This window comes from Dendrobium catenatum, unplaced genomic scaffold (genome assembly GCF_001605985.2).
Source record: "Dendrobium catenatum unplaced genomic scaffold, ASM160598v2 fragScaff_scaffold_1475, whole genome shotgun sequence".
Taxonomy (NCBI): domain Eukaryota; kingdom Viridiplantae; phylum Streptophyta; class Magnoliopsida; order Asparagales; family Orchidaceae; genus Dendrobium; species Dendrobium catenatum.
The window spans coordinates 40,804-54,815 of record NW_021319937.1 but is presented as its reverse complement, the minus strand read 5'-3'; the positions used below and the strand labels follow the sequence as shown (position 1 = coordinate 54,815).

General features: G+C 36.2%; 2 protein-coding genes across 4 annotated transcripts in view; both read right to left on the bottom strand.

The window, feature by feature from the left end:
* Nucleotides 1–1,126: 1,126 nt before the first annotated feature.
* The window catches only part of LOC110113001, a gene marked incomplete at its 3' end in the record, with an annotated part of 37,807 nt that continues 24,921 nt past the window's right edge, over nt 1,127–14,012 (bottom strand). For both annotated transcript variants that reach the window (XM_020845406.2, XM_020845407.2), the window contains 2 exon segments: nt 1,127–1,213; nt 1,303–1,396. In XM_020845406.2, the coding sequence (XP_020701065.1) occupies nt 1,127–1,213; nt 1,303–1,396 (181 nt within the window).
* On the bottom strand, nt 4,916–14,000 carry LOC114581016. 2 transcript variants are annotated; one of them, XM_028700250.1, is made up of 3 exons: nt 8,531–14,000; nt 7,697–7,794; nt 4,916–7,269 (listed from the first exon to the last, which is right to left on the bottom strand). In XM_028700250.1, the coding sequence occupies exons 1-2, from the start codon at nt 9,506–9,508 to the stop codon at nt 7,738–7,740; spliced, it is 1,035 nt and encodes a 344-aa protein (XP_028556083.1). In that variant the 5' UTR covers nt 9,509–14,000; the 3' UTR covers nt 4,916–7,269; nt 7,697–7,737. The 2 variants fall into 2 exon arrangements, with proteins under 2 accessions (XP_028556083.1, XP_028556082.1); XM_028700249.1 differs by having other exon boundaries at nt 4,916–7,794.

The following is a 14,012-nucleotide window of genomic DNA, read 5'->3' as shown; positions in this document are numbered from 1 at the left end:
AGGGTTCACAAAACCAGCCCAAAGAGCCAAGATAATGAATGTGATGATGAAAAAAATATTCTTCTTATTAAACCATGTTAACCTGAAAACCATCAATGTCAATGTCAGGCCTCTAGAGAAAGATTAATCAAACGTTCTTCGTGTTTTTATAAACAGGACAATATTCAGCGAGAATCATGATGGCATCAAATGTATGTAAGAAGACTTCCGCAGGCATTTATCAGAAATTTTCTTTTCCCCAATTTGAAAAACATAAAAACATAGTAAACGGTTTAATAAATAAAACAGGCAAAAAAAATTGGAGCTAATGTTAAACAATATTATCATGAATGGATATACTGTATGATATATCCATAGTCCACGAATAACAGCTTTTACTAGGCTGTATGGAACTGCTTTTTCACAGACCTAGAAAGATTAAAATCAAAACACTTTTAGGCTTCGTTTGGGACGGCTTTTTTATTGCTTTTTAAAACGGAGTTTTAGTACAAAAAAAAAAATTGTACTAAAACTCCGTTTTAGAAAGCAATAAAAAAGCCGTCCCAAACGAAGCCTTAGCCTTCGTTTCAAACAGCTTTTTGACTGTTTTTGTAATAGGAAAAGCAGCCAATAAAAAATTGCGTATGTTTGGATGACAACTTTTTCAAAATGTTACCTTCAAAAATATTCTTTTTGGAAAAGCACAGTTGAAATTGTTGTTGAAAAAATTGCTTTTAAAAGCAAAAAAAAAAAAGGCACAATCCGCATCAAATGAATTTGACACTCAATTTTTTGAAGTCATTTCTTTGGACAAAATCAACATAAGTTTTATGTCTGTGTCTGACATTGAGATTGCATCCCTGCCTAAGCTCTTTAAGTTTTGTTCTTCTCTTTAGTCTAAGCATCAGTACATTATATGGGCATTAAAAGTAACAATGATGGAAGGATAACCATATCCTCCTCTAGCTTACTACATATGCCTAAATACTAAATTGATCCAAGGATTGTTAAAAAAGGACTCTAAATCCTCCATAAGAATAAGTGACATAACACGTAAAGTGCATTGAGGAAAAAAGAATAACGCTGAAATGATATCAAGACCATGTACAAGCTATATGAGTTCTATAAATCGACAGAATAATCTCACCTCCAATGCCTTCTCTTCATCATAAATAAATTTTGGTAACCTCCTCATCAAATCCTTCCGGTCAGTTCCAGCAAGAACCTTGCTAATCTAGAGTGAGAATGAATTCATGCAGAAAGTAAGGACTATATTAAAGCAAAGCTAAACATATGAAACAGGCAAGATAAAAGTTTAAGGACCTGAGGTGCAAATACACAACCAAGAGTTCCAACAATTATTCCTCCCAAAACAAAGCCCCCAATGAAGACGCCTGCACTACTTGTTCCTTCATCCCTGAGGAAGTTTGCAGGAAAGAAAATTTGCTGAGAATAGATTTCCATCCTCACATAGCAGGTCTAAAAAGCATAATGTTTATCGTTCTCAGAATAAAAGAAATAATACATTAAAATTACAAATATGAGGGAAAAATATGTATGCACTTTATTCCATGATTATATTATTTATTCCAGTAAAACCACAGGAATCAAGAAATTCGGGAATTCTTTTGGGGGAGAGATGAGAAGTAAACACCACAATGACGAAACAAGCAAGAAAGTAAAAACAACGGAAAAGTAAAGGACACTAAGATTTAACGTGAAAAAATCTAAAATAGGGGAAAAAACCACGGAACCACTCCACACCAAGAAATCCACTTATGAAAATTGAGAGAAATAAGTACAGACCCCTCTTCTCTTTCATTCTATCCTTTCTTCTCTTCTCACATGCACTGTTCTCAATGTCTACATACTCAAAAAATACAAGAGAAAGTAAGTTATAACCATCAAGGGACGCAACCCTTGAGAAAAACAAAAAAAATAATTGCTCAGTCCGTCTTGTAGCGCTGCGGCGCTCAGTCTTTATTTGACAATGCTGCAGTGCTCAAACACTCGGTGTTGTGACGCTCAGTCTCTGTCTTGACTTGCTGCGGCGTCATATCTCAACTGATGTGGTGTTATGCTCTCTGTCATTCATCACTTGAGCACTCGGGAACACAACGACGGGGCGCTCGGGTACGCAAAACCGGGGCGTTGTACAAAAAGAAAAAAATTTCAGGTGCAGGCAGGGGAGAAACCCCCGCACCTCCCAGTGTACACGACAAGCTTTGAGATCCTAGACAAAAGAACAACCCGATTGATCAATGCAATCAAATTCCACACAACAAATTTGATATGGATTTTTTTTATGTACAGATTATTTAATTTTAATTAAATAATTTAATAAGAATAAATAATTTATAAAATTGAGTTCCGTGTTAATTGCAAGTCAAAATTTTATCCTTGACTTGCACACGGGTAAAACTTTTTTGACTTTTTATAGTGTGGCGACCTAGGTAATATAGGTATCTTTCTTAAGTATTTTTAATATCATTGTTAAATTTAGAGAACTGGAGAGAGAAAATGCTTAATTTTATTATACAAAATAATCCCTATTTATAGATCTATACAAGATGATTTAATAAAAAAACAAATAATTACAGAATCAAGCATAATTACCTTAATATAATCCTTTCTAAATCAGCCACCCAAATATACAAGGAGATCGGCGTGATCCAGGTAAGCCTCCCACGGATCCCTATGTTGGCCATGAGATCAAGTACCAAGAGACAGTTGAGATTTAACAGCGTGATCAAGGTGAGCCTCCCATGGATCTCCATGTTGGCTGTGGGATTAAGGCACAAGGGACAGTTGGGATTTAACACTCCCCCACATGCTGAGGAATACAGATTTATCATTCCCAGCTTGGTAAATAATCCCAGAAAGGTAGAGTTATCAAAGTCCTTTGGGAAGAATATTTGTAGCATCAATTTCATCGTTTTCTAGCACCCAATGCATCTTGGTTTCACCTTCAATAAACTCCAACGGCTCTTTCTTTAGGAGCAGCACCGTTACATCACCATCATACAAAATTTATGCATTCGTATACTTTGAACAAAAGAATCAGCAATGCCATCATAAAACTTCTGATCATCTAGCCACCAAATTTTTATCTTTAAACCAACAATTGTGTCATCCAAGCCTTTCCTATGCTTTCTTAGTCCAGAAGCCTCTTGTACGGCCTGAGCATGCTTCCATCTTTATTATGTTTTACCAGTATCTTTAATATGGTTATGATCTTTAACCAAATCTTTCACTATGCTTTACCATTATCTTTAATATGGTTATGATCTTTAACCAAATCTTTCATTGTAGATTTTTGAGAAGACATAATTTCCTTTAATTTCAATCCTTTGTCTTCAGCCTCAGTATACTTAAAACTCCTTTATGCTTCTTAGTGCCAACAGTTTGCTTATTTTCTGATAATCTCACTCTAACTTTTCTTTGAGATCCATTTCTATCTCCATTACTTGGAAGCTATTTGTCATAATTACTCTGAGATTTTTTCTTATTACCAACTCCATAATGATCATTTGCTAATTGACAATTGCAATGAAGCATTTCTTCCTCCTTTGTGAGAACTTAGACACGTGTATCAGGCTTTGTTGTACCTGAATCCAAGCTATGTTCAGTATAAACTCTAGATTTATCACTATAATAGCAAAATTCATCCTTTTTCTTTGCATCCATGGAATCACCATTCCCATTCTGAAAAGATCCATTATTCTTCATCGGTTTGGAAGATCCATCTGCATCAACAATAGATTTTTCACGATGAAAAATTTCACCTTCCTGTTGTTCAGATCCCTAAGGCGAGTCATCATAAAAGAACCGCTCAAATAATTTATGGTTAGCTTCCCAATTTTCACTGGAAGCATTCATTTCATTATGTATCGTGTGTTAGGTTTCCCCTGAAATACAACAACAACAACATCAAGCCTTTATCCCACTAAGTGGGGTTGGCTACATGAATCCTTTTTCTCTATTGTCCTGTTAAGAGTCAAATTCTCATTTAAATCTAATAACGAAATGTCATTTCTAATATTTTCTAATCCAGTCTTTTTAAGTCTACCTCTGCCTTTCTTAACATGGTCAAATCTAATGCATCTACTCTCCTAACAGGGTCATCGGAAGACTGCCATTTTACATGATCAAAACATCTAAGGCGACTCTCTCTAATCTTATCTATCACTGAAGTTACTCCAACCTTTTCACGGATATGCTCGTTTCTTGTCCTGTCTCTAAGAGTAAATCGACTCATCCACATGAGCATCCTCATCTCAACAACACTCAACTTACTATAATGCTTTTCTTTTAATGTCCAACATTCTGCACCATAAAGCATTGCAGGCCTCACCACCACCTTGTAAAATTTTCGCTTAAGTTTGAGAGGTACTTTTGTATCACAAGAAACCCGAAGCATTCCTCCACTTAAACCATCCAACTTGAATTATACTAATAATATCCCATCAATTTCACCATCACTCTGAACAATAGACCCAAGATATCTAAAACGAGTACAATTATAAATAACTTGATCGCTCAAAGTCCATGTATTCGATTTTAGATCTACTCAAACGAAAACCTTTAGACTCTAAGGATGGCCTCCATAATTTGAGTTTACCTTTAACACCCCCTCTAGTCTTATCAACAAGAAGAACATCAGCAAGAAGCATATACCAGAGTACATCCTCTTGCAAATGTCTAGCAAGAACATCCATGACTAAAGCAAAAAAGATAAGGGCTTAAAGCTGATACTTGATGTAATCCAACTGAAATAAAAAAATACTTGGTCAAATCACCTTGTGTTTGAACACAAGTAATAGCTCCTGCATACATATCCCTAATGACTTGAATATAAGCATTATTAACCCCTTACTTTTCTAGAAAACTCCATAGCACTTCTTTGGAACTTTATCATATGCTTTCTCTAAATAAATAAATATCATAGGTAAATCCTACTTATTCTCTCTAAACTTCTCTATCAGCCCTGTTAATAAATGAATAATTTCCATAGTAGACCTACCCGACATGAATCCAAATTGATTTTGAGCAACATAAGTATCATGTCGTAACATATGCTCCATAACTCTCTCACAAAGTTTTAAAGTATGACACATCAACTTTTTTTTTTTTTTTTTAGTTAAAACCCACTTTGGGGCCTACGTATTAATATCAAAAAATCGGTTACATAGTCCTTAAAAGGATCCACAAACTCTCTAATGCTCGACTAAGCTACAATCAAAAAGTAAAAAAGACCTACGAGTCCGTGGTTCCTTATCCTAATAATACAATTAAGATAAATGCTAGTACTAATGGTGTTGTTAGCATACGACACCCAAAAAAGGAAGTTCTGAAGATAAGAGTTCAGCATCCACTTCCTGCAAAAAAGAAAAGGCCAAAAAAGAAGCACAAAAAGAAGCAACCAGAAAACTACCTGGATAACAAAGAAGGTAGAGCGCGGAGGAGCTAATGGTAACCTGCATAGAAATCTCCAAAAAACCCAATGAGAGCAAATGAAATAACACAACGAAAGGGAAATGAAAAACTGGTCAATGCAGCCATTCAGAAAGCAAGCATCCAGCGACGTAAAGTAACAGGTCATAGAGCTCGGGCAGCAAAAAAAAGGATTCATAAAAGAATTAAGAGATCTCAGCTGCATCTCAAATAACCAAAAAACCCAACTACAAAACGCTTGACAGAAACAGATAAGAATAACAAGGTTTGACATAGACCAGTTAATAGAAAAAACGATGCCAGAGAACATCCCATGACACGCCAGAAAAACAATGAAGCAGAAGTTGCCCAGAACATCACGAAGCGCCCAACCAACAGAGAAATAAGGAACGCCAAAGAAATTAATAGGGAACAACACAGCAAACAAGAAATTAACCATACCTAATATAGGGTAAACCAATATTATCTAACATGATCATACCCTGAAGGAGCGGATGCAAATCAGTAAGATTTAATTCTTCATAATGAAAAATATTGCATCCACGCTTAGCTAACCAATCAGCGCAAACATTAGCTTCACGAAAAATGTGAGAGATAACATAATTAAAAGTAGACAGAGAAATCTTAAGCTTTCTAATAAGATAAAAATTCTCAGGATTACCAGGAACCATATTGTTAATAATCTGAATAAGAAGAAAAGCATCAACCTCAATCCAAATAAATCTAATACCTAAATTAGTACAAATATTCAACACAAGGAGAAGAGCATGAATTTCAGCAGAAATCGCAGAATTGCAAATAATGGGGGCAGAGAAAGCAGCTAAAACTTTACCAACCTCATCTCTAATAATACCGCCAGCACCAGCACCGTTAGGGCCAAGAGAACCGTCAGTATTAAGCTTAATATAAGGAGGTTTGGGTTTTATCTACTTCACCATCTTATCAACAGCAGCAGTGTAAATATCAGCAAAATGAATGCCCAAAGAATTGGTCAAATGAACACAGTTTTTAAAATTCTTCTTAGAAATAAGTTTGTAAGAATGCATTTGAAGAATTTTGTGTTTAACATTAGAAATAATAGTAGTGGCATCCATAACAATACTATTATGCTTAGCATCATTGCGAGATTTCCAAATAAACCAAACAATTAAAATGGGGATAAGATTTAAAATGTGACCTTTAGAGTTTAGGAACCAAGTTTTGATAACAGAAATAAAATCATCATGCGTAGCAAGCAAAGGTCTATAAGCAATATTCCCAAAATAACTCCAAACAGTTTGGGCAATGACACCAGACACGAAAAGGTGATCAATAGTCTCAATATCCGAACAGCAATGACATTTAGAGGATAGTTGGAAACCTTTCATTTGAAGCCTAAAATCCACAGGAATATAGCCTTTGATACATCTCCAAATTAAAATAGAATAAGATAAAGGAAAGTTCATATGCCAAATAGCCGAGTAAATAGTAGAGCAATCCTTTTTAATTCTGAAAGAATTCTAAACATCCTTTAAAATAAAATTGCCAGAATTAGATAAAGAAAATAAAATTAAATCTTTATCTTGCAGTTGCAGAGGGACCTCTAAAATTTTATCAACAATGAAGGGAGGAACCACCTCTCTAAGTTTAGCAATATCCCACAAGCCATTTTGAAAAAAGTGAGAAATTTTATCATTACTAATAGAATGCGTATTCAGCATAGTATCAATAGAAGCATACCCAAGCCAATTATCTTGCCAGAAATAAATATCACCTTTGCCAAGGCCCCATTGTATGAAATGTTCAGCCTCCCACTTAATATTACACAGCCTCTTCCAAATAAACGAGTCAGTATTTCTATAAAAGCATAAAGAGGGATGAGTATTAGGGCAGTACTTAATATTCATGAAACGAGCCCAAAGACTGACGTTAGATCTAAAAGAAAACCATAATTTAAGTGAAAAAGCTTTAGCCGAGTCAGTTAAGGATTTGCAACCAAGGCCACCTTCCGACAACACACCACAATTTTTATCCCAAGAGGACCAATGAATGCCTTTGTTGTTAAAAGAGGAGCCCCAAAAAAACTTGTTTAAAATCCTCTCAAGCTTGGTACAAATGGAAGTGGAAGGTAATAAGGTATGAAATAGATAAGCAGACATCGAGTTAAGAACAGACTTAATCAGAGTGAGCCTACCACCATAAGATAAAAAATTAGAGGACCAATTGTTAAGCTTCTTCTCAATCTTAGAAAAGATGTTATCAAAAAGAAAATTCCTTTTTTTACCTTTATAGATGGGGGTGCCAAGGTACGTAATGGGTAAAGCTTTAGGCATAAAACCACATAATCTTTGAATTCTTTGAATTCTGTTCTGATTGACAGAACTGCTAACAAAAAAAGTGCTTTTAGCTTTGTTAATAGATAAACCACTATGATTATAAAAACTGATCAGGAAATTCAACAGTAAAGAGATGTTGTTAATAGAACCATTAGTGAACAGAATGAAATCATCAGCAAAGCTAAGGTGAGATATAGATAAACCTCTAATAGTATGATAATTTAAATTAGGATGTCTCAAATATAAATCATTAAGACCTCTAGAAAGAAATTCCATAGCTATAATGAAGAGAGCAGGAGACATAGTGTCACCTTGTCTTAAGTCTTTGGAAGATTTGAAAAAACCATTATGCTTGCCATTAATAATCACAGAGAAAAAATAGTTTTCAATACTATTTTTGATAAGAGAAATAAAAGATCTGCTGAAACCAAAAAGAGAAAGAATCTCATAGAGGAAATTCCAGTTAAGGTTGTCATAGGCTTTAGAAACATCAAGCTTAAAAATAACATTGCTACCTTTAGTTTTAACATTGATATCATGAGTGATTTCTTGAGCTAACAAAATATTATCAAAGATGCTACGACCTTTCACAAAACCCGTTTGATTCAAAGAGATAATGCTAGGCAGAATGGTAATAAGTCTATTTGCAATGATTTTAGAGTTCAGCTTGTTGAGAAAAGTACACAAACTGATAGGTCTAAAATCATGCCAGTGATTAGGGCCATCGCATTTAGGGATGAGCACAATATAAGTAGAAGAGAAAAATTTAGGGTAGGGGTTACCAGCAAAGAAATCCTCCACAGCATTAATAACATCCTCTTTGATAATATCCCAATTATCTTGGAAAAATTTAGTAGTGAAACCATCAGGACCAGCCACCGCACTACTATTGAGATCCTTGATGACTCTAAAAATCTCCTCTTCGAAGGAGTTTGGCAAAGCATAATATTGTCATCCTCAGAAATAATGTTAGGAATAATATGAGTGTTAGAAAAAGGCAAACAATTAGACGAACTGGTAAAAGCATTCTTAAAGTAAGCCACACCAGAATTGCAAATAGCCTCCTCAGAAATAAGAATAGAACCATCAACATCAATAATTTTATGAATATGGCATCTAGATTTCTTCTTGTTAGCTAAAGCATGAAAAAATTTAGTGTTTCTATCACCTTCCACAATAAATTTAGCATTGGACTTTTGATTCCAATACCATTCTTCTTGACGTTGGAGAAGAAGAAGAGAGTCTTTAGCTTGGTTCAAATCAATCATGTTATCAGAATTGGGGTTACTTTGGAAAATATTCTCTAAATAAGAAACCTTGTTCTCGGCATCTTTAATATTGGCAAATAAGTTTTTGAAAATGCATTTATTCCACCATCTTAAGCACTGCTTTAATCTAGAAAGCTTAGACCAGAGTCTTAACATGCCAGAAATATTGTTATCAGGATACACCGGGGCATTCCAGTTAGTGGACAGCATTTTAGGAAAATCAGCATGTAACATCCACATATTTTGAAATCTAAAAGATAACACATTGTGCTGCAAACTTTTGTTAATGTTCAAAAGAAGGGGAGAATGGTCAGAAAGAGTTCTACTAAGATGTTCGATACTAGAAGAGGGTAAAAGAGCAAGCCAATCATCATTAAAAAGAAATCTGTCGAGTCTTTGCCACAAATTGGCTCTATACCACATGTAGGGACTACCAAAATAACCAATATCATTAAGGTTGCAGTCACTTATCATAGAATTAAAATCTTCCATAGCAGTAGCATTAGGAGCATTACCACCAAGTCTTTCCGAGGAGTTGGAAATAATATTAAAATCACCACCGATGCACCAAGGGCCATTAATGATCGAGGCAAATTGTCTTAGTTGATTCCAAAGAGGAAGACGGTTGGTTTTGGTGCAAGCAGCATAAACAAAAGAAGCATAACAGTTGACATTGAAAATAGAAATATAACAGTGGCACACTTGAGGAAAATCCTCAATAACATTTAAAGAGATAACATTATACCAAAATATTCAAATTTTATTGGAACAATTAGCATAATAATTAGAAAAACCTAATAACTTAGCAGTAGAAGCAATGTTGATATTCTTAATTAAAGGCTCAATCAAAACAAATAACTGAATATTATGAATTCTACACAAATTACGAACACGAAGCTTGGAATCCTTACCACCAATACCTCTAACATTCCATAAAAGGGCTTTAATCATTGGAATGTTTTGAAGAATTTTGAGCTCTAGTTGATCTGGGGGTTGGTGGTAAAATCTGTTTGGACTGCTTACCCTTTTTCTTAGGAACCTGTATAAAGTTATCATCATGAGGGCTGCTAGAAATAGCTTTGTAAACATCTGAGCCAGATATGTCGGAGATAGGCTCATTATTCCCAGCATACGGAGGTATGAACTCCCCCTCTTCAACTATGAGCTCCCCCTCATTCCCATTATTATTAGCAGTAAGAGCATTGTTATCTAATAACATCGGAGGTAAGCAATTCTCATTAGGAACACCAATGTCCTCTTCATTGAACATAGAAGCAAGAGAAACAAAAAGTGTAGGATCAGTTATAGCAACACACTCATTAACATGAACGTGCGCAACATTGGTATGACACATCAACTTAATTCCTCTATAATTCACACAATCTTGTGCATCACCTTTATTCTTAAAAATAGAAATCAACACACTTATTCTCCACACATCTGACATATTTTTAGTCTTCAAAATTGTTAAATCTCAACCTCACGATCACAACAGAAATCCACGGCTGTGAACAGTAATCCGTGGGAAGACTACCTGGATCACATTAATTCCTTCCATAGTTGATTATTTATTCAGGAATAATTGTATTCTCATTATTATAGAGTTATTTGTTTCCTTATCAATACATCTTGTATAGATCTATAAATAGGGAGTGAATTGCATAATAAAATTTAAGTTTTTCCTCTCAAACTTCATGATTGCAACATGGTATCAGAGCTTTGAAGGAAGTAAAGAGGAAACCATCGAAAGCCAGAGTCTAGCGGGACGAAGACCTACCGGACGCAGCCTAAAGCCGAAGTCTCGATCTCAAGGGATGGAGCATTGCCAATGGAGCCCGAAGCCTAGCAGACAGAACCGGAAGTCGCGTCCTCGTGAGATAAAGCTTTGCCGATGGAAGACGAAGCCTCAAGCCATGATCTTAGGGGAGAAGTTCTGCCGACAGGAGACGTAGCTTTGCCGACGGAAGAAATCTCGCCACGATCTCAGGGGAGAAGTTCGGCCGATGGGAGACATAGCTTTGCCAACGAAAGAAATCTCGCGGAGGAAGCCTTGCCGACAGTGAGAGAGGAAGCCAAAGTACGAAGCCGGGAGCTGCGTGCGTAATCTTGCAGGAGAAGCAAGGAGCTCCTTGCATACCCTCTACCCGATCCGAGTCTCTTAAAGACTCGACTCGACCCTGTTAATTAAACCGAGAAAGAAAAAAAATCGACCTTTATTGTCGATTAGAAAATTTTTGGGAGCCTTCAATGTTGTCCAAAAGTCAAATAGATAGTCTTCATTACTATTATTTTTGGGAGCCTTCAAAAATTAACTCTTCTTCAAACACTGACCACCTTGAGGATTCTATGGTGCACCAAGGACGAGGTGACCTTCAACTAAATGGGAAGAAGTACCTGAAGTGGTCTCAATTTGTGAAAACCTACTTGAAGGGGAAAGGTAAAATACATCACCTCCTTAAAGGAGGACCAAAAGAAGGAGATCCCAAATTTGAGGCATGGGATGAAGCAGACTCCATGATTATGTCATGGTTGTGGAATTCCACGACTCTAGAAATTAGTGATACATTTATGTTCCTTTCGACTGCAAAGGATATATGGGATGTGGCCAGACAAACATTCTCCAAAGCTCGTGATGCGGCTCAAATCTTTGAAGTTAAAGTTAAAGTTGGAAGCACGAAGAAGAGGAGTAAGACTGTGACGGAGTATGCCACCATTCTACAAAATCTGTGGCAAGAACTTGACCACTATAGGTGCATTGAAACCAAATGTCCCGAAGATACTACGATCCTAAAGAATTTTATTGAAAAAGATAGAGTTTATGATTTTCTTGCAGGACTCAAATGCAGAATTTGACCAAGTTAGAGTTCAGATCCTCGGCAAAGAGGAGACACCATCACTCAACGAGACCATTTCTCTCATCCGCGCAAAAGAAAGTCGACGAGAAGTGATGTTAGAACCAAATATCGTTGAAAGCTCAGCAATGGTGATGAACAAAGAATCATCATGGAAGGAGAAAGTTAAATATTCTTCAAAATTTAAAGATAAAGACTCACTTTGGTGCAGCTATTGCAAAAAGTCAAGACACACAAAAGAAACATGCTGGAAGATACATGGAAAACCCCCAGCAAGGAGTGGAATCAAAAGGGTGAAACAAGGAGCACATCTCATGCCAACAACACTACAAGTAAACTAGAAGCTCAGTCCAGCCTTGAAGAATTCAACAAAGAAGATATTGATAAATTAAAACGACTCATGGTATCTCTTAAAAAAACAAATGCTTCTTCTTCACTTGCACTCTCAGGTAAGACTCCAATTTCTATTAGTTTAAGTGCTTCCAGAAATCATTTAAAGGAATTATGGATCATTGATTCAAGAGCCATAGTCATATGACCCACTCACTAACTCACCTCATAAACTATACTCCTTGCCCAAGCAATAAAAAAATCATCACTGCTGATGGTTCTCTTACCACGGTAGCTGGCCAAGGAGACATCATATTATCCCCATCCCTCGCCCTAAAAAACGTGCTCCACATACCACAATTATCTACAAACCTGATATAAATACAAAAACTTATCGATGATCATAATTGTCAAGCACTGTTTAACCCTACTTATTGTTTATTTCAGGACCAGAGATCGGGGAAGAAGATTGGACTTGCTGAGAGAGCAAGATTGTACTACCTGGAAGAACCAAACCAATCTAAAAGGAGTTGCTCTTTATTATCCCTAGTCGATAGGAACTCCACTATTTGGCTTCATCATTATAGACTAGGACACCCATATTTTGATGTCCTAAAATATATGTATCCACAACTTTTCCATAAATTAGACAATAAAATTTTTCATTGTGAAACCTGTGAGTTGGCTAAACATAAAAGAACATCATTACCAAACAAAAGTGAGAGATGTGCTACTCCTTTCTACCTTATTTATAGTGATATATAGGGACCTTCTAAAATTCTCAATATCTTTGGGGTACACTGGTTTGTGTCATTCATTGATGATTGCATTAGAGTCTCTTGGATCTATCTCCTTAAACATAAATCTGATATTAGCACCATTGTTCCCATCTTTCATTCCATGATCAAAAATCAATTGGGGGTAAAAATAAAGAGTTTCCACTCCGACAATGCCAAAGATTATTTCAACCAAACCCTTTTCTCCTACTTCCAGAGTAAAGGGATCATCCATGAGTCCTCCTGTGTTCACACCCCACAACAAAATAAAGTTGCAGAGAGGAAAAATGGTCACCTTCTAGCCTCCACCCGAGCTTTCCTATTTCACTACAATACACCCAAATCCTATTGGGTGGAAGCTCTTTTAACTGCAGCGTATCTCATAAACCGACTACCTTCAACAACCTTAGGCCTCAAAACTCCAATAGAGACCTTGTCCTCTTTTTACCCAGAGTTTCGAACCCATCATAATCTTGCACCCAAAATCTTTGGATGCATTGCCTATGTTCATATTCACAGTCAGGAGCGAGGAAAATTAGATCCAAGAGCACTCAAATGCATCTTTATTGGCTACTCTGCTACCCAAAAAGGGTACAAGAGTTATATCCACCCACAAAAAAAAGCCTTAGTCTCTATTGATGTTACCTTTGCTGAACGAAATTCCTATTTTTCAAAAACTCATCTTCAAGGGGAGACTAAACTTGAGGAAGATGAGGAAAATGAACTAGCACCTCTTGACCTTCCTCCACCACCTCAGAAAAATCCACATGAAACCCAAGAAAGGGAAACAAATGACAATGCTATCATTAGATTTGGAAAGGTTTACTCCAGACGTACAAGCTCAAGCTGTGCTCCAAAGAAGATCCAAGAATCTGAACCATCTCCTAAAAATAAGGTAAGTTCACCACCACCCTTATACCCTATAAACAACTCTATATCCTTCAACAACTTCTCATCGTCACACAAAAATTTTCTTGTTACATTAGAAGATATCCATATTCCTAAAGATGTTTCTGAGGCCTTATCTGATAAAAATTG

Excerpts from the sequence above, each read along its gene's own strand:
- LOC114581016 (XM_028700249.1), bottom strand. The coding sequence starts at position 9,508 with ATGGAAGATTTTAATTCTATGATAAGTGACTGCAACCTTAATGATATT. Across the intron at positions 7,795-8,530 it reads TGTGGAGGATTTCTTTGCTG|TTCTGTCAATCAGAACAGAA; the intron begins GTAACCCCTACC and ends TTTTGTTAGCAG.